The 24,187-nt window shown below is 45.6% G+C and overlaps 1 protein-coding gene across 6 annotated transcripts in view; it reads right to left on the minus strand.

Moving 5' to 3' along the window:
* Nucleotides 1-807: 807 nt before the first annotated feature.
* The window catches only part of MAPKAP1 (MAPK associated protein 1), a 244,506-nt gene continuing 221,126 nt past the window's right edge, over nt 808-24,187 (minus strand). For all 6 annotated transcript variants that reach the window (XM_047069551.1, XM_047069560.1, XM_047069567.1 and 3 more), the window contains 2 exons: nt 7,438-7,535; nt 808-2,463 (listed from right to left, as the gene is read on the minus strand). In XM_047069551.1, coding sequence (XP_046925507.1) covers nt 2,338-2,463; nt 7,438-7,535 — 224 coding nt within the window. In that variant the 3' untranslated portion in view covers nt 808-2,337. The remainder of the gene's footprint in view (nt 2,464-7,437; nt 7,536-24,187) is intronic.

Consider the following 24,187-nt stretch of genomic DNA (forward strand, 5'->3'; position numbering starts at 1 on the left):
AAAGCCACCAGCTGTGGCTGCGGGTGTCGGTCGTGGTGTGTCCCAATGAGAGGTGAGACCCTTCCACGCCCCAAGTCCTCACCTCTGGAACAGAGGTAATGCCAGGACCTGCCACAGGTCGGCTGTGGGAGTTACAGGGGCCCAGGCATATGGGTCGGGGCCCAGCACACAGCCCGCCTGGTGTGCTGTAGGCCAACAGGCCGGGGTGGGGGGCGGGGGGGTGCGGTTCCCAGCGGCCAGCTGAGGCCAGGGCTCCAGGGAGCGGGGCTGCCGGCACTGTCATGTGGGGTGGGGGCGGGGCCGCCCCAGAGCCAGGTCAGGGTGCTGCTGGGAGAGCAAGTGGGGCCCGGGGGGACCTTACCTCGGCTCTGCCGAGCTCCTGCTTTGTCAGGTGTATCCCCGAGGAGCTCCTGGTCCTCTCTTAAAATCCAGGTGTGGGGTGTGAGAGAGGGGCCGAGGAAAAACTGAATTTAAACGGTCCTGATATCTGGTCGGCCTGGGTGGTTTTACGGTGTTCCCCCTTCAATTCTTGCGTCAGCTGGACGGATGAGCTTTACGTAAACTGCGCACGTGCCATACTTCCCGATACGAGAACGGGGTGGGTCTCCGTACTGGAGGGAGGTCAAGATCTCGATGTCGCCCCCGAGTGAAGAGGGTCATCCTGTCTTGCTCAGTATGTGAGGAAGCCCACGGTGCATTTCAGAGACCTTGGGCACATCAGCTGCCGCGAATGCCCCTCCCCAGAGTGACGCGCAAGTCAGGATGATGTGCTCGAGACTTCGAGAATTCAAAGCAATACGCAAAAGATGGTATTTATATGACTTTTATTTTAATATCGTTTTAATATTGAATATGTCACAAGATTTAATGACCAAATTAGTCATTTACATTTTTCAAAGGTATCTAAATATAAAATTGCTAAAAATCCAAATACAGATAGCAAGCTACAAATAATATTTCTTTTGTTTCTGGGGTGGGTAGGAATGGAAGACGTTAGAAAAGGATGCTTCTGTTGGCTGAACAAAGATCAGAATGAAAGAGGAATTCATTAAAATGCCCCCAGTGCAAAGAAACACACTCGACTTCGAGATGCTGTTTTCGTCACATCTCTTCCTGTACAACAATTTAAAAAACTGTTTGAAACGCGGGTCCTCAGTGAAACATCCGGTCCTCGACCCTGGCCGGGGACCGTGCGAAAGGACGTCACCCTGGGAGGGACCCTGGAGTGGCTGGTGAGGACCGCAGAGGCATCTGGTGTGGCCAGAGGTGTGGTGTCAGCGATGCTCGATCCTTGCCCGCCCCCCACCCGCGCAGTCGGACCCGGGGGAGCAGGCGTCCCTCTGCCCTGCCATCTCTGCTCACCGCGCCCTGACAGAGTGAGACAAAGCAGCGTCCCGCCTGCTCAGACAAGGAGGCAGGCACTGTGTGGACAGGAGGAAGGGGAGCGGGGGCCCTTCTGAGTCAGTAGAGCAGAGACTCTCCCAGTTCCAGGAGAAGTCCACATGCAGGTCTAATTGCTAGCTGAAACGGACACTTGCTATTTAAGAAATGGAAAAGCCCGCTTGTGCCGGGAGCTCAGCGTGACCCGAAGACCAGCCGTCACCCCATTCTCCCGGCGCCCCGGGCATAAACTGCACGCAGTCCCGCGTCTCCAAAACCAAGAGGTTCGGGGATGAGCGGACGAGAGGTGACTCCTGAAGGGGCACAGCCTGGGACACACATCGCCGGCTCCCCTTCCTAACTTTAGTAAGATACTATCCTCAAAGCAATGCACTCATTTAAACGAATGGCATAGTTAAAACTATTGACTAAGCCCTAAACATTTCTTCTGAGAAATCGAGCCATAGCTTTTCCAATCTGCTTGTTCAATATGGGAACAGATTTTAAAGAGAATGACATGATCAATCCTCTGCCCCAAAGAATGGCCCGTCATACCAACCGTGGTAAAGAGTACACCTGTTTATTAAAAGGAAAAAAAAAAAAAAAGAAATGTACATTTTTGTTCTTCGTTTGTTTTAAGAAATTTGATCAAGTTGCAAGGAAATGTCTGGGCATGGCTATGTACATCCTCAGCAGGGCCGTCGGGCAGTGAAGACGGCTGGGCGGGGTGCCTGTGTTCTGGCCCCTGGCACTGCTCATCAAAGCCACTGCCACTCAGGCTTCGGTCCCGTGGAGATGTCCCCGGCTCCGTTCCCCAAGAGCCCCCCAGCCTTGTGGCCGTGAGCCAGGGGCTGGCCTGCCGCTGAGGACTGCGGGACACGGGGTGGGCTCTGGGGCCACCTGGCCCCGGCAGGCAGGCTCTGAGCTACGGCGACAGATTGGGGTTGGAGGCCGGTGTCATTGCTGCCCTGATTTCTTCTCCTTCTGGAAGCTGAAGCTTGTACGTCTGTTCAGTTTTCTTTGTTTTTGAGCAAAATAGTCAGCCCGGGCAGTGCTTGCTCGTGATTCCAGGATGTAGTTCACCTAGAAAGCAAGAGGACATAGTCCAGTCACTCGGCAGCCTCTCCGTTTGCCCAGGGCGAAGAAGGGAAGGGCCCTGACCCAGGCTGGGAGCCCAGGTGCTCTCTTGTGCCCGGAGCCGAGTCACCGCAGCAACCTGGCAGGCTGGGACGGAGCCCGCTTTAAGCCGGAAGATGGAGGCCTGGAGGGGACAAGTGGCTGCTGCGGGCCCTTCAGCCACCAGTGGTGGAGCTTTTCTGATTGCAGAGCCTGTGCTCCCTCCTCAGCACATGCTGCCTTCCGGAAGGCCGTGCGCCAGGCTTCCTGGTTCTGTTCGCCTGCTGTGCAGTCCTGGGCCTGCACAGGACTTCCTTGAGCCCTGCTTTCCTCGTCTGGAAGACGAGAACATTGCAGGGATGAGAAACCAACTGAATCGAGGTTCTGGACGCAGCCTCCCCCTCCCCGCCCCCAAAGGTACAGAGCTTCTACTTACGGGATTTCCTCTACTGCCCACGAGCACCCTGCCCACCTGGACTCATCTGATAAAAAGGAGTGAGCCTCAGGGAAGGGCACCTCGCTGACCAGGATCACCCAGAGGCAAGGGTCAGAGCTGGGAGGGTCCTCTGTGGGGAGCACACAGCTGGGACGCGCCCGGGTGGCGGCTGCACACGGTCAATGTCCGCAGCACCTCCGGCACCCAAGCACCTCCGTGTCTGAGCCTGGCCCCATGCTTGGTTCAAGAGACTGGGGAAAAGTAAGACATGGTCCCTGCTCCGAGGCACTCACAGCCTGGTGAGTACCCAAGAGCATGACAAGCGTGACACCCGAGACAGAAGGAGCACAAAAGAATGGGGTAATGATCAGGGAGACGTGGGGCAGGGACGTCTTGCAGAGGGAATGAGCCAGTTGGGTTCTGAGAGAGAAATAGGGGTCTGGGGTGTACAAGGGGCAGGGGAGAACCGGCACACGTCCCAGCACAGCAGCAGAAGACAGCGAGGGATCTGTGGAACCGAACAACTTAGTGGGCGGTCCAGGTGGGCCGGGAGGAGCCAGGGAGGGCAGTGGTGCCGGGATCAGGCCTGTGCCACAGTGTGGACCGTGAACTCCAGGCTGGGCAGCGTGGTGGTGGCGCTGCTGGGGTGCTCTGCAAGGACCAACTCATGGAACCTTCACAAAAGCCCACGACATCGATGCCGTCATCATCCCCTTGTGCAGATGAGAAAATCAAGGCACAGAATGGCGGTGCGTTTACTCAAGGCCACAAAGCCAGCAAGTGTCTGCGCCGGGACTGCCCTTGATTAACATGCTTCTAGTCTCCCAGGCCCCTGGCCTCCAGAGAGGCGTGCCCCCCCACCCCGCCCAGATACCATTCCTCCCACTGCCCCTGCCGCCCTCTGGCTGGGGCTTTTTTTTGAACAAACACCTTTCTCTTCACTCTCAAGTATCTAAAAGTTATGCTAGGAAACCCAAGTATTTTGACTCCATCGACCAGCCACCACTTCGGTTGATTCCCCTCTGAGGGCCCCGCGTCCCACACCCTGAGCGGGCGAGGGCCGCGCTGACTGTGAGAAAGGAGTCGGGGGTGTCGTGGGGAAGCGGTGCGGGATGGATGCCTCACAGACACGGTGTCCCCCTCCAAACTTCCTGCTCTGACAGTCGCCAGCAGCAGCAGGCGTTAAGGACTGGTGTGTGAGTACAGAAGGCCTGACATGCTTGGCCCACTGCCTCGCTGAGCTACCAGCTGAGAGCAATAAATCATGAGGACCGCGGGGCCGGGCTGACGATGTGGGACACTACAATGCATGGAAATAAGAGGTTTTATCATTCTTAATAAGAGCAATCTTTGGATTATACTGTTTGCACACTCAGCCAACCTAGTGTTTTCAGTGTATTTTTGGCACACATAACTTGACAAAAGCATTTAAAAATGATCCTTAACTAGCCAACTATCTCCTAAATTTATTATCTTCAGTGCTTTGTGATAATCACATAGATAATTTTAATGGAAGATTAATGTAATAATCAAAAGATAAAAACGCCCTTTGGTCTGCCATTAGTTGGTTAATATGCTGTGGCTTAAAACTGGCACAATTTTATGCACTATAGAGTGTTTCACTTTCAATGCATTTTACAGCTTACGGCATAAAAATATAGGGAGTTTTCATGGTCAATAAAGCCACAGCCTCCATCACTCGATCACGAGAAGAACCCAATTTGAAGAGACCAATGATTCCTCTGAGATTCATCTCGAAGCCTGCAGAATTAGGGACCACACATGGCTTAGCTCAGTTACAGCTCGGGGTTGAAGGGACAGGCCTGGGACTCCTTCGGGCTGGGGTTCAAGCAGAGGCTCCAACCTCAGCACATTCTCTGGCTTTGGGCCTCTATTTCCTCATCTACAAAATGGGGATGATAATGTCTACACTCTGCAGGGCAGTCGTGAAGATTAAATAATTACATACAATGTCTTGTATGCCGTTGGCGTTCAAGAAATGAGAGACATTAATGTTTCCACACGAGAGAAGAACATGACGGGATAAAATCACTGGACGGAGACTGCCTGTTCGTAACATCTTCTTTCACAGTGGCCTCTGGCCCTTATCTCCTCCCTTCAGTTTCCATCAAAAGCTCTCATTTTATGCAAAACTTCTGAATTCTAGAACCACCACGTGCAGTACTTGAGTCTAGGCCTGACACCTGGAAGAGCCTCCGATGGAAACATTTCTGGCAAATTCTGGGACGCGGGGCCGGGGCCTCAGCCACTCGGTGCCGGTGCAAAGCCCGCAGTCACTGTGGGGATGGCAGAGAAGGCTAAGTATTTAAATTGCTATAAAAATCAGAGACAGAAAACATGAAATTTAATCTTCCATCAGGATCATGACCATTAGCTCTCTAAGTAAATCAGGTCTGGGCTCGCTGTGACTCTCCTGGAGTCTCGGGCGTGATGCAATATTTCTGCAAACATTTTCATATGAAAACAGACATTTCAGGAGAGGCGACAGGCCTCAGGGATTTTGCAGAAAAGCATCTGCTTCGAGGGAGCATTTGGTCCTGGAAAATGATTTCTCTGCACTTGCTCTCGCAGAGCCTCGGACTGAAGTCATAAACCCGTGTTTCTGTCATCAATCTGCTGTTGTGAAAATTATTTTGATGTCAAACACAGGATTATAATTTTACTAGAATCCTTCTCAGGTCTTGAATATTTTAATGCTGGCTATAAAAAAAGGCCAGCCCCTGATGGGGTAATGGAATATTTCTTTACCTGGTCCCCGAACACTGCACAAGTTCCCTGTGCTGTCTGGTGACAATCTGGCAAGTTAACTATTAGCTTGCCGGTTTCAGGCACCGCAGCACGCCCCGTGTCCCCACCACCTGGTCCGAGGTGGGCCCTGGTCCCGACTGTCCCCCCCACCAGCTTTATCCTTCCATGTCCATCTACTACTTTTGGAAATCTTTGGCAGCCATGAGGACGTGGCCTCGAAATGTCTCTGCAAAACAATGCCATTTCATGGAAACCTCTCTTTCAACTCCTCAAGGGTGCACACATCCGGGGGGTCAGGAGCCCAAGTTCTGGAAGCTGCCAAACCTGCGGTCAGGTCCAGTTCTGCCATTCATGGTCCTGGCTAAGATCTGTTTCTGAGTCTCAGTTTTCATCTAGGAAATGGGATGAAGTGGGAAAGATTTTTACAGTACCGTCTTGCAGAACCATGGAGATTCTGTGAAAGAAGGTAGATAGTGCTTAGCTCAGGTCCTGTATTCTGCAAGCCCTCAAGTACAGCTTAGCTACTTTTATTATTATTACTCGACGGCTTTCACTCTCAAGAGGAGAATGAACACTAACTTAGGTAGGTTTACACGACCTCATTTGACCCCTGTTCCAGGAGCCCTTTGCTGCGGTGGGGCAGGGTACCTACCATTATCTCCATTTTACAGGCAGAGAAACTGAGGGCCTGAGAGGTGATGTGACCAGCCAGAGTCACACAGAGTTACCAGAGTCACCCTCTGGCTGTAAGCCCTGCTCCACCCCAACTAAGCAGCTCTGTTGTTGCTATCTGTTCCGTCTGTGGAAGATTCCGCTTGAAGAAAGCACTTTTGGTTTCGAGAAGTCTGAAAACCACTAGTCCAGGGTGACTCAGAGTGTGGTGCACAGACCAACAGCCTGGGCAGGACCTGGGAACCTCTTAGAGATGCACTGTCTCGGGCCCTACCCCAGCCCTCCCAAGACCCCAGGGGAGCTCTTCTCAGCCCGTCTCCATTTTGCAAGGTTCTGCGTGACCTGACCTTTCTGCCCCGCTCTGCTCCAGCCATATGGGCCTGGGTGCCACCCCCCAGCCTCACACGCTTGCCCTGCTTCTCCGCCCTCCACGGTCTGCTCCAGGAGATGCGTTTTCTCTCTCCCCACCTGGTAAAATCTGTGCCTTTCATCTAGCCGTCAGGGTTCAGCTCTCCACCCGTCCCCTCTACCCCCGTCAGTTTACCTTTTCCACATCCACGTGGTACCTTTGTGACTGTTTAACAATCTGTGTAATTTAATGTTTAACGTGTGTCTGCTCTGACAGAGGAAGGGCTTTCTGGGGGCAGGGCCGGGTCCGTCACCGCAGCATCCTGAGTGCTAGCCTGGCACACAGAAAGTGCTCAGTGGGCACGGCTGAGGTCCGGTAACACAGGATCGTACCGTCAAGTTGAACATGTTTATGACAGGTTGCTAAAATTACCTTGAATACATTAAGTGTCTCCACACAAGAACAACAATCTCCTTGGAGCCCGTTCCTGGAGCCTCAAGGAGCTCCTGACAATGGATGGGAGGAGAAAAATGGTGCATAAAAAGGATAAATACACGAAGAAGCAGGATTACTGGAGGAGGAAGCCCCAGGGACTCCGCTTTGGCTGACGTGGGTGTGGAGCCCTGTCCAGTGCGGGGAGGAGGGGGCTGCCGCTGGCCTGAGAACCGGCCGTGCAGAAGCCCACCCCGCACACGGGCGGAGGAGGAACACTCACCTTGAGTACGATTTCGTTGACGGTAGCAGCGTCAGATTCAAAGTAGAGGTGTTTATAGTCATGATTGCTTAGATACGTGAGTTTAAATATTGCATGACCTGGAGAGAGAGAGAGAAAAGGCAATGAGGGGGTTCTGGCGACTTCCCTTTGGGGAGGCCCTCACATATTCTCCCCTGTCATTCCAGTTCAAGCAAGAGCAAGTGAAGGCGGTGAGGCCGAATGCTCCCAGGAGCAGTTCATTTTTCTCATCACGGGCCAGGGAGAAAATGGACAGTTAAAAAAAAAAAAAATCAAATGGCTAGTTAGGTCTCCTTCCACTCTGGAGCGTGTTCAGGGCATGCCACATTAGGAAGGCTGTGCAGAACTACGTCTATACGGTGAGTACATGGAACAGGTGGCAGTTCTAAGGTAGACGACCAGTTAACCCCAAACGATTACCGTGAAAATAAAACTGTGCTTCAAGCCAAACGAGCAACAGGAAGGACAGAGGCTGCCGGCAATGCCATCGCAAGGCTTTTCTGTGGCTCTGGCTACAGCAGGGAAGGGCAGTCCTGGTCTTGTGACCCTGAGTGGAAGCTGCTCCTGGACCTCTGGTCACTTCTATCCTAGAAGGACGGCACTTCACCCAGCTGTCCGACCTTGGGGGGCCAGACCCTCTGAACACACAACTCTTTCCCTAAATCAAGTTCCTGCACGCTCCTTTCCTACCACCTTCAGGATAACCTTGTCATTTCTGGGACTGCTTCCTGTCCAGCCTCCCCTCATGCTGCCCTCCTGTGCACAGGCCAGCCCCCGTGGCACTGCACACGCCCACCAGCCGAGGCCTGGGGCACCGTCTCTCACTGACCAGTCCGGAAAAGACCTGCTGACCCTGGGTCACACGGCTCAGCTGCTCCCTCCTGGGGCGAGTCTTCTTAGCTATACTCCTAGATACCCTTCTCATGCAGGCCTCCTATAACACATGCGGCCTATATTGTCCATGACACCTGCAGACAGGGGTCATGTGCCTGTCCTTCGGGCCAGATGTGCCACATTCCCTCCTCTAAACAGAGATGCCAGCCTGTTTCAGTCCCAAGTGAAGCCCTCCCTGGCCCATCAGCACGTGCTGTCCTTGAGTTGTGGGAGACCCTGTGGCACTCTAAGAAAGTCCTCTTGCTCCTTAAGCTATTTTGAAGTCGGTTTCCATTACTGGCAACCCAATGAGCATTGCTTCCGAGAGACATGCAGTCAGTGCTCAGCAAAGTTCCCAGACTCAGGAGCGGCCGGTGACCTCCTCCTGCAGACAGCCTCAGAAACAACCTTCCCTGGTCTGCTCTGTAGACCTCAGTGCTGGTGAGATTAAACATATCCTTTCTAATAGGCCTTCTCATCCGTTTTGCTTTTAATTGAAACAGCCCTGGTCATAGTTATTAATTAATAATATATCACCCATATTACTGTAAGTTCACTTCTTTCCCGGAGAAATCTTCTTGGGGACTTTATTTACAGTAGCTAATTCTTCAGATCTCCAAAAATAAACTGATATATGTTGTACATTTGTGGCCAGGAAAGTTGAGCTGCTGGTATTTTATCCTGGAAACATCATTATGATATACTAATTGTGACTATAAATTCTATATTGAAAAAATTAGCTAATAATTTCTGAAAAACCTCACTTTCAGTCACTTGACAAATTTAGCCTGATTCTAAATCATGGTACTAAAATGTTAGAATTCCTAGCCAGAAGCTAATCATTCTGTTAATATGTAAATGACTTGTTTCTGATAAGAAAGTGAATCTCACATAAAAAGATGTATCTGTATGTATGGTGTGCGTTCCTTTATCTTCACAGGACCCGCTTTGGAAGAGTAGTCTTGATGGTGATATCACTGTGTGGAAGAACAATGCAGTTAACCGTTGGCCATGCTGTGATCAAGTAGGGACATCCATGAAGGTCACAGGGCTGTGAAGGACAAACAGAGACACGCCCTCCAGGAGGCCTTACCGCTGACACCTGGCCATGACAGACACAGACACCAGGGCCTGGGGCTAAAAAGGACCAGAAGGTCTTGGGGAGGCCTGTAGACCTGAAGCTTCAGGGTTCACTGACCACTTTGATAAGGGATCTCATGGACGGTCTACACCACCTGCTCCCACTCATCACTGGCAAAACAAAACCAAACCTCAAGATGCCAGACCATGTTTTGCCCCAAAACTGAAACGCTATAAAAACCTTTTCTGCACTGTTTAGGGAGAGCCAAATCTATACATGGCAATATGTGATATGCAGTCTGCACCGGCCTGCGGGAGCCTCTAGAAACCCGGACACTGTCCTCTTGGGATCACACTGCCTGTGGAGCGTATCGACTGCGGGCTGATAGAGGGGAGGTCTGCAGCTCATCTGTACAACGGTCACATGAAAAACAAAAAGAAAACATCCCAAGTCTCCTGAAAGGCTGCGTATTTGGGCCAGGTGAACACAAGCACACTAACATCTGTATTTTGCTGTACTGGGGGGCTGCGTGTGTTCCCTGCTTGTTCCCGGTGCTCATTCCAGAGCTCCAAGGAAAAGTGAAGCCGACAGGAACGATGAAGAGTCCGCCACTCACCGCCTCTGAAGCCTCTGATTTATTTGTCCTTTCCAGGGAAAGCATTCACATCACAGAGAGAAGAGAACACTGAGAATGTTATCTAGAGTACTTGTATTTGAATTTCAACGAATCAGCCCTTTTATGATTACAGAGCCACAGATGTTAATAACTGGGATGAGGTGTGGGGAGACGGTGACAGCACAGCCCCTTCTTACTCTGTGGGAGAAATCCTGAGGGACAGCTCTAGTGTATAAGCTCAGGTTAAAATCAGCAGCCATGGTTTCACTTATACCGGAGCCATGGGCTATGGGGTCAGCTCAATCCAAGTGAGAGTTTTTGCTGTGAGGACTGTTTTGTTTGGTGGCCAGTTTTACTCAGTTCAGGACCTGCCAGCAGCACAGACTTGTGCAAGAGCCAGAGGAATGAACAGAGAACCGAGAATAATGAGCGCCAAGAGGGTGCTGAGTGCAGGTTGCTGCTGTGGAGACCCCAGATGGAGGTGGGTGGCCCAGGCAGGGAAGGGTCATCAGAGTTTCTTGGAGGAGCTGATACTGGAGCAGTCTTAAAGGAAGATGGGGAGTCAGCTGGGTAAAGGCAGGGGTGGAGAAAGAAGCACCAGGGTCAGGACAGAGGTACGGGGGCCAGAGGCAGTATACCTCCGGGAGACCCGAGCAAGCTTGCCAGCGGGGCAGGCAAGAGATGACACACGGCAGACACAAAGTGCTGGAAATGCTGGACTGGCCAGCTCAGGGAGCCCCTAGTGGGTTGCAAAGCTGGGCAGTGAAGTAAATGGTCAAACTGTGCTTTTGGGTGTTCACCCTGGCTCCCAGGGCCAGGAGGCAGGGAGACCAGCAGCCAGTCACCCAGGTAGGAGTGTATGCGGTTTTGAGCTGCACAGGGGGCAAAAAGGATGCCGAGAAAGGGACTCACTTGAGAACTGTAGAGAAGATAACACTGGCAGGATTTGGGGATTGTTTTATGACAGAGTAACAGTTAATAAGCAGGATTCACACTTGTGTAATTTCATGGGGTCCAAAACCTATATATTAAGGTATAACAAGTTCGTTGACCTCTTGCTGGAAACAAATCCATCAATAGACATGAGTTATACATACTACATGGTAAATTTCCACCAGAGGCAGAAGGGAAGAAGGAATCACTGGCATTTCAATACCAATTGAACAGGTGTTCAATTAAAAACAGAATAAGAAAAGTCTGTTATCAAATCTTTATCAGCCTCAGGCACCTCCAGGCTCACCTTAGGTAAGGGAGGAAGGGGGTGGATGACCTCCTGAGCTGCAGCCTACCGGGGCATCTGTCCTGGGATGTTGGTGGGAATCTGAGCTGGGTAGGTCATCCACATCCTTGAAAACTCAAAGAGCATCCGCTTTCATGGGGGGGGGGGGTGGTGGTGGTAAGCCAGAGGGGCAAACAGTCTTTGTAAAAATGTCAGCTGAGAAAAAATTATCTATCAGCATGATTGAAAAGAAAATGCAAAATCTAATACTTCAATCAGTCTGAATTATTTTGCTTGGATTGCTAAATTCTGTTTGGAAACTAAGGCATGACAAAAAGCCTGGGACACAGAGGGGAAAGTGTGAGCTCTGGATTCAGACGGACGAGGGAGTTCCAGCGGCAGGACCGGGGTAAGGCACCATCCCTCCAGGTGCCCAGGTCTGCCCCGAGGCATCTCACGTGGCGCCCGGATACAGTGGGGCTCCGTGGGCGGTGGCGACTGTTCTTACAAATGTGATGGAACCGATATCTGAAGAGAAAATCCTCATTATTTTGAAGACTGTGTTTTTAATTGGGCCGCCTCTGAGATTTGCTTTTAGTGTTGTAGAAAGAAAATGAAATATAATGGGGCATAAAATGGGCACCTAAGCTATGGTCACATGCTCAGGGCAGACACTGAAACTATACATATGCTTCTGAACACTGAAAGGGAAATCTGGATATGTAAAAATGTATTTACATTATACATTTTTTCCCAAGTAAAACAGAGAAGATGGAATGGAACGCCAAACAGAAACTAATTAGCAGCACAAATGTCAGAAGTGGAAACGCTGGAGATTTCGTGCTCTAATTTCCCTTCTGTGTTATGAATTTTAACTTAAACAAGAGGCGGTGCCAGAAAAACAGGTTCCTCTGGTCGTTCAGAGGGTAATGACCAGAACTCAATCCCAAAAAGCTGATGTCACACGAAGGTCGGTGTTAGGGCAGAGGGACAGGAGCTTCTATAGTTTGCTAGAAGCGCTCCCAGATTTCCTCTGCAAATGGGATGGAGATTACTATTTGAAAGGAGCCCCCTTCTAACATAACCTGCTGGCATGGACTGTGGTTGGCAATAACTGGGCAGAGCTGCCTTTTCAATCCGAGCCTGCGGTCCACCTTTGTGTAAAACACCCGAGGTGTCACCAATGGTCAGGAAAACCAAAAACAAACATTCCTTCTTCTCCTTTTCAATTAAAAACATATAAAATGTATTTTAAAACTATTAAAAATTTAGGGTGATTGGCATTGAGGGCACCTGTTGGGATGAGCACTGGGTGCTGTATGGAAACCAATTTGACAATAAATTACATATAAAAAAAACTACTAAAAATTTAGAAGAGAGGAAAAACCTCCACACTCTGTCCCCCACTAATACCAACACCCAGCGTGATTTCTATGGTCTTTTTTTTTTTTTTTTTTTTTTTTTATCATTCCCACATGTCTGTTTTCACATAGCTGTAATCTGACAGGATCCCACAATTTGGGACCTTTTTAAAAATTTTTTTTTATTTTTTAGTTAACATTTTACCATAGCCCTTTCCCTGCTGCTACATAGTCTCTACAACTATGTTTCTCAATAGCTGCATTTTATTGCCACAGGTAGATGTGTATCAGGGTTCCTGCTCTCTCTCATGGGCATTTAAGATACTTACAAAATTGCCAGTATTATAAACAAAACATTGAGGATTTGGATTCCTTCTCCATTCCTTTACATCAGGCATGGATTTTTTTTTTTTAAGAGGATAGATAATTCTAATTTTACTCAGAAGGAAACAGTTTCTTTTTTAAATTGTGGTAAAATTTACCATTCAACCACTTTTAAGTGTAAAATTAAATTGTATTAAGTACATTTACAACGTTCTGCAACCACCACTATCCATTTCCAGAAATTTTTCATCATCCCCAATAGATACACTGTACTTACTAAATAGTAACATCCTTTCTCCCTTCTCACCATCTCCTGGTAACCTCTATTCTCTATTCTACTTTCCGCATCTTAAGAGATTGCTTATTCTAGGTGACACAGAGCAGGGGAATCATACAGTATTTGTCCTTTTGGTTTGGCTTATTTAGCAGTTTTCAAGGTTCATCCATGTTGTGTACCATGTATCAGAGTTTCATTCTTTTCAAGGCTGAGTAATATTCCAGTTTATGTACACACCACATTTTTCTCCATTTACCTGGAGATGGGACATTCGCATTGTTTCTACCCTTCAGCTACTGTGAATAGTACTGCGATGAACACTGATGTGTATCTATTTGAGCCTCTGCTTTCAATTCTTCTGGGTCTATACACAGACCCAGTGGGACTGGTGGATCATATGGTAAGTCTGTGTTCAACTTTCTGAGCCAAACTGTTTTGTGCTGCACCATTTTACATTCCCCCCAGGACTGCACAAAGGTTCTAATTTCTCCACATCCTCACATTTGTTCTTTTCTTTTTTTCTTTATATCGGCCAACCCAATGGGTAGTGACTAATGATGTTAAACATCTTTTCATGTGCTTATTGGCCATCTGTATACCTTCTTTGGAGAAATGTCTATTCGAGTCCTTAGCTCACTTTTGAATTGGATTGTTTTGGAGGAAACTGAGTTTTAAGGCATTTGTAATTTGTATTGCCCAAGATTATCCAATATGTAAGTGGCAGAAATAGCATTCAAAAATCTACGGGGTGGGGTCCCAACCCCTTGCTGTCTTTATAATTCTAAAAGGCCTCCTTGCAAATCAGTGCATCCTAGCCAAAATTTATTCTCCCCACCTATGGACCCAGAGAAGGAAGACAAACATTTATAAATTATAACAGCTGCTGCAGCATGGATACTTTTTAAAACTGGGTTTCCAGGGTCTGCTCGTTTCTGGTTCATCTGGCCTGGAAGGAAGTAGGAAGCTCTTACTGGATTTCTTGGGGAGAAACAAATGGGAACACACCGTTCTTTTAGGTAAAGCTGTACCTTTCTATAGATCCTGGGGGAAAGGATGGGCTGGGATTCTTTGGTTTCTGGGTGCAAACCCCCTCTGGATCCAGGCTCCACTGTAAGCCAGCAGTTCTGAGCTGCTTGTGGGAACTTCAGGTCAATGTAATTCAACTGGCAAAGGCTGGTGCCTCTTCCCCAGCACTCCTACAGTGGCAGAGGACCAGAGACTATAATGACCTCTTTGACCTCTAGAGCAGGGACCTTGTCTGACCTACTTACACTTCTGCCTGCATCTTTCAAACCTTCTCTCTCTTTGGCTCCTTCCTATAAACATAATTAAAGCTCTCTGATTATAAAAACTCCCATGGCAATGTGATTCCCCTCCTTCCTCTAATTTATTGAAAACACTCTTGCTAAGGTCACTGTGACCTTTATGTTGAGAGGTCCAGTAGATACTTCTCAGCTTTTAGCTTGCTTGGCTTCTCAGCTGTATTTGATACTTCTCCCTGAACTCCTCTCTTCCCTGGGCTTCCGTGGAACCATGGTCAGCAGATTCTTCAGTAGCCTTCTCCAGCCAATCTTCTTCATTCTTATTTTGTGATCTTGTCCTTCATCTGTCCTTTAAATGGTAGTCTTCCCAGTCCTATGCTTGACCCTCGTTCCTTCTGACTCTGCATTTCTCCTCTTCCAGGTTTACTCCTTAGGTTTTAATTACTATTCATATTGATGATCTTGAAGCAGAAATATGACCTAGACTTTTCTCCAGAGTTTCAGAGTCAGCTGGCGAGGAGAGCTGTCACCTTCCCATGGCCTACAGTGCAGCATGCCCTGAATCAATGTCAACATTTCCCTTTAAACCAAAAACTGTTCCAGGCATCCGGTCTCCTAAATAGCTCTCTCACATAGTCACCTTCTACCCCCTTCCATCCTGTGGTCATCAGTGTTCACCCAGGTCCTGACCATCAGTTGCCTCCCCTCTGGTTTTTGTACTTTCGATCATGTCTTCTTCAGATTCAAACACCCAGCCACAGGAGTCATCCTTTTGTAACACACATTAACGGCCCTAAAACACTGTGCAGCTCCATTTCCTGTTGTCCTTACAGTGAAGTCCAAACTTAAGATGATTTTCAAGACCCTAGATCGGCAGTTCTCGAACTTTGGTCTCAGAATCCCTTTACGTCATAAACATTATCGAGGAACCCAAAAAGCTTTGTTTGTCTGAATTACATCGATATTTATTGCATTTGAAATTCAAACCAAGAAATTTAAAAAATATTTAATTCATTAAAAATAACAAACCCATTACAAGTTAATATAAACAATGTATTTTTTTTAAATGCAAAAACCCTGGTGTTTCCCCAAACAAAAAAATTCTAATGAATGGCATTAGTTTATAGTTTTGAAGTCTCTTTAATATTGACAGCAAACAGTGGGATTATCCTATCTGCTCCTGCATTTTGTCTGCTGTGATATACTGTTTTGGTTGAAGCATGTGAAAAAAAGCCAGCCTCACACAGATATGTTTTTGGAAAATATAAAAATATTCTTTTTTGCAATATTTTAATATTCTTCTTTGCAAATATTCTTCTTTGATACTATACCAAATTTGATAAATGGTAGTTTCTTAGAGTGGCCGCAATGTGGAATTTAAAACCACATTAATAAGCCTGTATTCTCTTACATTAAAATCCACTGGTCTGACACTTTGGTTTTTGGTCTGGCACTTTCTGGAAAATACTGGTTCATGGAGTTATGCAGGTAGTCCAAATGTTGACATGTTTCATTATACAAAAAGTATCACAAGAAAATTCCAGTCTTTCACATTCACCACTGATCCCATCAGAAAAGTCTTTAAGCTCTGAGAAACGAAGCCCAGTGACAGATACAAGTTTCCCAAAATTCTGAATTTTGTCAGAAATTGTCACCTGAAATCTCGAATTTCATCATTGCAATAAAATATTATCACTTACTTTCTTTGAAGTGAAGGCCTCTCTCCTTCATTTTCAGGAAAATGTCTGCTAAATACTCAAATTTGAATAAGCATGGTTTGTCAGTCTTTCTTTCATGTAAAGATGGTGTTCTGTGAGATCAATGGCTAGTTCAGCTTGCAACTCAAACAACCGTATGAATGTTTTCCTTGAAACAAGTATTCTACTCCCACATGCAACAGAAATGCCTTTGTGTACGTTAGGAAATGAATTCACAACAATGGTTTATGGAGTCTTTTGATTCTTCATGTGCAAGTTGTTCTAACAAAATATATGGCATTTCAGTAATCAAGTACTGGCTGAGTTTTACCCTTTAGCTTTTAGAAAGGTAGATAGGCAAGAAACAAGTTTTGTATCTGGGCTTTCTTCCACAGTTTGCAACAAGTCTGAGTTTCCAAGTACTCTTGGGAGCTAAATTATAACAAACACATGAAATACCTTCTATCCAGGATCCTTAGAGCAGACAGCTAGGGTGACCTTTGTGCAAAAAAAACCTTTTCTAATTTTTAGCATTAAAATTCCACATTACAAAATTTCCTTCTGTATTAGAGTATAGGGAAAATAAATTCCTGTGTTATGTTCATCTTTATAGGTATGGAATATTATGATTTTTTCAGGATTCAAAAGGCTCTAAGTCTGGCATAAAATAGTAGCATGCTGCCATATTACTCTGCTTACTGAGTTTTTGGACTGCTTTTTAATAGTTTTTCTTTTGTTTCATTTTTGGTCAACTCTTGTAAGTTTTCACTTCCTATGGTCTTCATTAAGTTGTCATTCTTTCTCCTCCTCTTCCAATTTTCTGCATTTAATATTCTTTAGGAATAAAACCCAAAAAATCAAGCATGGTTGAAATGTGTTAAAAAATAAGACTTTATATAGGGTCTGAGTTGGGGCTACGGATATACCCTTCCACGAAAGCAGCCCAGAAGTTTAGGTGCCTTGGCTTTGTGTCAGTGGCAGAGAGAAGAATATAAACCTCTATTACCATTTGTACAGTTGACCACTCAACAGCATGGGTCTGAACTGTGTAGGTTCACTTATGGCTAGAGTTTTTTCAGTGAATCTATACACTTATGGTATCAACAAATACAGTATGGTATTATAAATGCTATTTTCACAAGCAATCCTTGTGATTTTCTTAACATTTTCTTTTCTCTAGCTTACTTTATTGCGAGAATACAGTATATAATACATACAACATACAAAATGTGTTGATGGACTGTTTAGGTTATCGGTAACGCTTCTGGTCAACTGTAAGCTATTAGTAGTTAAGTTATGGGGGAGTTAAAAGCTATACATAGATTTTTGACTACATGGGGGTCAGTGCCCCTAGTGCCCCATGTTGTTCAAGGATCAACTGTATATAACTTTGGAGAAGTTAAATAAATTCTCTGAGCCCCAGTTTCCTCAGTATTATAAAATGGGAATAATATCAGCTTCACAGTGTTGATGCTAGGATAAAATCAGCTCAAATTATATAATAAATGTATATAAAACCTCATAGAGCTATTATACAAATTAAATAGTGCATATAAAGTACATGGGGACACTGCCTTTACACGGTAGTTTCCCTCTGTTTTTTTACTTCCATTCTCTAAGACCAGCAAACTTTACCTGAAAAGGAAATAGTAAATATTTTAGGTTTTTCAGGCCAAGAGGCAAAATTAAGGATATTCTGTAGATACTTAATGAGGAAAAAAATTTCCAAATTTTTTATTGTCAAAATGTGAAATATAATGATCAAATATAATGATCAAATCAAATTTTGGGGGGGTATAATACAGTCTACCAAAGAGAAGGATAGAACTTTTTGAGGGTGGTGAATAACTTGCCTTAAATGGAAATTCAAAGTCAGTATTCCCTATCAAATCAATTGCAAATGTTCACCTGTAAAAACCATGCTTAGCTCACAAGTGGTAGGCTGGATTTACCTTTGGGCCATAGTTTGCCAATCCCTGCTCAAACAGGTCTCTCTTGTTTATTTCCTTTTTCTCGGCTCATTCCATGCAGTTGCTAATAATGACATTTTGAGGGCAACTTGTGTAGATCTGAGTTTTTATCTGGCATTTTCCCCCACTCCAGCCTTAACCTTTCTTGCAGGAAAGGCTTAACAGCAACACATTCCTTCATCTTTCGAGTGTCTGAAAATGTCTTTATTTCACCTTTATTTCTGAAGGATCCTTTCACTGAATATAGATGGAATTCTAGATTGACAGGTTTTCTTTTAGCACTTTAAAAGATGTCACTCCATTGTCTTCTGAATTGCATTAGTTCTGATGAGAAGTCAGCAATCATTCTTGGTTTCTCTGGCTGCTCTTAGAATTTTTCTCTTTATCACTGGTTTTCAGCAATTGGATTATGATGTGCCTTGATGTGGTTTTCTCTGTATTTATCCTGTGTGGCCTTCACTGGTCTTCCAAGATTGGTGGATGATATTTTAAATCAAATCTGGAATAGTTTTGCCTTTCATTCCCGAGACCTAAATTACCTGTATGTTGGAACACTTGATATTATCCCATAGTTTGTTCTTCTCATCAATTTTTTGTCTTCGCGTTCTAGGCTGAATAGTTTTATTGTCCTGTCTTAAAGTTTACTGATTGTGGGAGGCAGATTCTGAAATGGCCGCCAATGATCCTGTCTCCTGCATTTCATATCGGGTCATCTCCTTGTCTTGTGTGCGGGCTAGACTGTGTGACTTACTTCTGATGAGTAAGATACAACAGAAGTGTATTTCCTTTTTTTTTTTTTTTTTTTTTTTTTTTTTTTTTTTTTTAAGCAAAAGTGTATTGCTAAGCCACTTCTAAGATTAGGTTGTAAATGATTGTGACTTCTTCCTTGCTAGTAGTACTCTTGTATTCTTAGTTATTTTGATGAAGCCAGCTGCCATCTTGTGAGCTCCTCTATGGAGAGTACCATGTGGCAAGGAACTGAAGGTGTTCACAAAGAAATGAACTCTGCCAGCAACTACTCGGTGAGCTTGGATGCAGATCCTGCCCCAACTGAATCTTAAGAGGATTGTGGCCCTGGTTGACACCTTGACTACAACCTTGTGAGAGACTCTTAGCAATAGGACTCAGCTAAGCTGTGCCGGATTCCTGACCACAACCCTGAGAGGTAACACATGTTCTTGTTGTTTTAAGCCACCAAGTTTTCGGGCAATTTGTTATACGGCAATAGACAACTAACACACGGACCTTTTAAGCAAATTTCCTAATCTAATTGCATCAGTGTTGATTCAGGTATTGTATTTCTCAGCTCTAGAATTTTCATTAGGTTCTTTTTAAGTAGTTTACATTTCTTTTTGAGTTCTTGTTTTTCTTTAAATCTTTAAACACATTTCTAATAGCTGTTTTAAAGTACTCTATTTTAAAGTGCTCACTTGCTAGTTCTGTGATCCCTGCCACTTCTTGCTGTTTCTATTGATTGACTTTTCTCCTGGTTACAGGACACATTTTCCTGCTTCTTTGCATATCTAGTAATTTTTTATTGAATACTGGACACTATAAACATTACATTGTGGGTTTTTTGCATTCTGTCATCATCCTTTAGAGAATACCGGATTTTATTCTAGCAGCTAGTTAATTTACTTGTGGATCATTTTCATCCTTTTAGGACTCCCTTTAAAGCTTTATTGGGCAATCACTAAATATTGTACACGTGAAACTAATATAACACTGTGTTAACTTACTAAAATTAAAATAAAAACTAAAAAAAAAAAAAAGCTTTATTAGGCAAGGATTAGAGCAGTCTTTAATCTAGGGGTAGTTTAGCCTTACTCCTAAGCCATGGTCTTTCTGGAGTCACTGCTACAAGTCCTGTAAGCTACAAGTCCTGGAAGCTCCCCTCTCGTTGGTCAGAACTCCAGATGATAACGCCCAGTGGTCGTGCTTCACCAGGCTTGTGAGGTCCCACCACAGGCATGCACAGCTTCGTATACAACAAAAGATTCCAAGGTGTCTTTCTGGATCTTTTTCTCAATGTACCTTCCTCCTCTCCACATTTAATTTATTGTAAATTTCAGCCTCCTCCAACTCTGATTTCTGTCTCCAAGCGTGGTGAGCCTGTTATACTCTCCTTGGGAAACCCTGAAGAAAGCTGAAGTGATAGTAAGTCTCACCTCATTTGTTTCCCTTCTCCCAGGGCTCATAGTCCTGTACTGCCTGTTTTCCAGTGTCTGAAAACAGTTTCTTATATTTTGTACAGTTTTCCAGTCATTTATGATAGAAAGGCTAATCTGGTAGCAGTCACCCTATCCTGGAAGTTGCCTATGGGAATCTTGTATGCCATACATACTTTGATTTTAATGAAAGAATGGCTTACTTTTTCCATGTCTATGAGAATAACTTAAAATCTAAGCACCCCATTTATTTATTATGAAACACAATTTGGAGCTTGGCAGGAGGCAAGGGAAACAGATTTTTCCTATCATTTATCCAGCTGAGAAATCTTTCACATAGTTTTTCAGTAGGGAACAGTCTCTACCCTTACCCTCTTCTCAATTAGGAACTCTTCTGATGTTAAAAATCAAGAAAGAAAAAATCTGAAGAAATGGTAATCAAAATATAGGAAAGTGGAATATGTAAATGTATGCAAATTTCCTATTATACCTGTTTTGTTCTTACGGGTCCATAACACCCAAGTCAACAATTAAGCAAAAACTTAATAGCAAAAGGAAGGCTTTTCCCGGGAGGGAAAAAAGTTGATACCCCACACTGTTTTCTACTCTAACAAATATCAATATTCCAATTGACACAAACATATTCTTTGTTCATCAATAAGTCCTAGGGAAAAAACGAAGTAAGTTTACAAAGAAGATAATGAAAACCCACTGGATATCTCAGCACCAGCCAATTTTCCTCAGAAACACAATCTTACACATTATGTAGTTAGCAAACACGCCCCCAATAGCTCCTATGAGCAACTGTGGTACACGATAATGAATATGGGAGATGTGTTGTTCTTATCACCTGTCTGGGGCTCAGAGCAGAATCTCCTGCCTCCTAAATTCATAGAGCGTTGACCTTCCAGAGACCACACACTGTACCAAAGCACCTCTTTTCCCGGAACTACAGAGACAAGCACACTGGTCCCATCTATCATATGCTGAGGGCAAACTGCAATAGTAGGTTAAGAACAAGACGTTGGGTTTGCCTTTTCACTACAACCTTGAGAAGTTCTCCGTTATGCTTCCATATCTCTTTGTTGAATGGCCACACTTGCTCTTGGCTGATTCCAAATTCTAGAAGCAACTTTTAAATGCTTAAGGTGCCAGACGGAGTTAGACAGTCATTGAGCACTGACGTTAGCCCCTGGACAGCGGCTGCTGGATCTCTAAAGGATGCAGATGGGAGCATACACAGGCACGCTTAAGTGCAAACATCAGGTGTCAGTTAATGACCAGGTCAATGGCACACACGCTGGGTTGGTTCCCACTGGCTGAGTTCTCAGGGGCCTGGCCAATGTTATCCAGCCCCAGAGAACCGTTCCCTGAAGTATAGTGATGGCCTATTTAAAAGCAGATCACAGCTTGAGGTTACTGGAAACCAAACTGGGTCAGAGAACCTAAGAATACAGCCTGGCAGTAGATGATGCACGCTGGCCCCACACTTAAGAGTTTTCCCCCACCTTTATTCTCTGGCACACCTCGGGTCCTTCCCTCCCACACACTTGGAAAATGGAGGTGGTCCCCCTGGTTGCCTAAACCCATCTCCCCAGCAGCTTCCTTGTTTTGGAAGGAGATGATAAATAAATCAAAATGCACTAAGCAGCACTTCCACAGGCACTCGCCTCCTCCACTGAACGTGCACCTCATCAATCACACTATTGTCTGCTTGAAAGGCGAGCCTTGTAAATGTCATATCCACTCAGGCCCAAGGAGAGGCGCATCCAAATGCAGCAAGGAGTTTTAATTGGATAGTGTAATTAAACTAAAAAACCCCAGCAGACTCCCTTTGACAGGATAGATGAAGACCCCTTTTAATAGGGCTAGGAAACATATCTGTTAAAAGGATGAGGCACTGCCTGTTCCTGATTGTGCTCCAGAGTACTCTTATGAAAAGGCAATTCAATAACTGGGGCATTTACTATGTTAGAGTCCATTGTGTTCTGTAATCTAGCAGTACTTACCGTATTTGATCTGGAACTTATGAAATAAGCCCTCGTCAGAGAGTAAAAACACTACATGGCCCATCCACCTGATGTCTGGAATGCCCGGGCCTCCTGGGAATCAACAGAGCCTCAGGACAGCCTGTGGCCTTCCTGGGCTACAGGTCCGTGTGAGTATAAAGGCCAGTGCCTTACTTACTGGGGCCTACAGCACGCGGTGCGGTCAAGGCCATCCACCCACTCATCCAGGGGCTGCAGCTCTTTCATCCAGGGGTGGCTAATGTCCTCCTCACTTCTCTTTCATTCTCATGAGCAACTAAAGAATGACAAAATCCTTGGGTATCTCCTGCCATAGGAACTGGAATGCCTGTCACATCAGTGTGTGCGTGCGTGTGTGCACGCATGTGTGCATGTGTGCATGTGCATGCTTGTTCTCTGCTAGCATGACTACCCCTGCCAAATAGGAAGAAAAGAAATCAGCGGATCAGAGGATTCAACATATGGATTGGGGTGTACCCAAGTGGATTTTAGTAACAAAACCCGAATCCTTCTGTCACTCTCCCTGTTCTCTCTCCTTTGTTGGGACAGGGGGTGGGGGATGCACACACAAGCACATTCAAAGATACACACACACACACACACACACACACACACACACACACACACATTAAAGGCCTGCAGCTCCACAAGCAAGGTCACAGAATTAGTGGGGACACATGAAGACGTTTGTATCTGTGCGGGGCCGTCTTACAAGCAGACCAGAACAATCCCTTTCCGAAGGAATGCTAGTGTCCCAAGGGCAAGGTCAAGGAACTCAGCCTTTGGGTGGATCAGGAGAGCCTCTGAGCTGGGGCTGAGGTGGGGTACCAAGAGATTTCAGACTTCCCCATCTGTAGCTTTCCAGAAACAGTGAGATGCTTTACTTTATGTACAAAACCCTGGGCCCTCAGACTGATTTTTCTTTTTTAAGGATGGTGAAGGTTTGTTTGATGACTGCTTTTACTCCTCCATAAAGCCTGCTTGGAGCTCTGTTTGCAAACCTCTGAACAGTCTTAATACTGGTGTTTCACTATGAGTTGATGAACCCATTAAGGACATATAAGCGAATGCTTATAATCTATGAAAACTGGATACTGAATTAAACCATCAAATACCTTTAGGTTTAAATGAAAACTACATAAAAGCATTTCAGCCATCAATTTGGCTATCACTTCTGGCCAGTATGAATTCTGCTGGAAAAGCTATTTTCGTGCAGATGTGGAATTCAATGGGAAAGACTGACTCGTGTACCAACATCAATCAAAATGTCGACTTCCCTGGCAGCTCTCAACAGTAAGGCAGGTTCAAAGGTCACAGGATAAAGAAAAAAGCCAAGCTCTGGTTCAGCTCTAATATCTCCTCGGTAGAAGTCTTGCAAAAGTACCCCCTTCTGTATTAGCCTTGCTTTCATTAATCTTCTTGCCATCTTCTTTAACTAGTCATGCAGAACCGCTCGATAGCAAGACGTATAATGGGGAAGGCCCTGTGCCTATTACCGCGTTAACATTCTCTTAAGCCCCAGTGTAACAATGGAACGAGAAGGCAAAGGGAATCTGCAACTGCAGGGTGCGGTGCAGGCAATTCAATTACAGCCTGGGCTTACCTACGTACTTCGGACCTATAAAACACGAGAGGCCTTTGTGTCTAACTGGCCTGGTCATTAAGGTGGCTGAAGATCACAACAATGCTGATCTTTTCTATTTAAGCTAAATCAATGTGGACAAATCATTATTCAGTAGCTTTAATTTAATTAGTAAATTAAATACACTACTTTACAGATCTTGTCAAGTACTTATGAAAAGAAAGATTCATTTAAGCGGGAGGTCACCAATAAGCCCAGCTAATTTAACTCATAAC

Source organism: Lynx rufus, unplaced genomic scaffold, assembly GCF_022079265.1.
Source record: "Lynx rufus isolate CCGP_SWC_20201006 ecotype Redwood Valley unplaced genomic scaffold, mLynRuf1.p SCAF_10, whole genome shotgun sequence".
Lineage (NCBI taxonomy): Eukaryota > Metazoa > Chordata > Mammalia > Carnivora > Felidae > Lynx > Lynx rufus.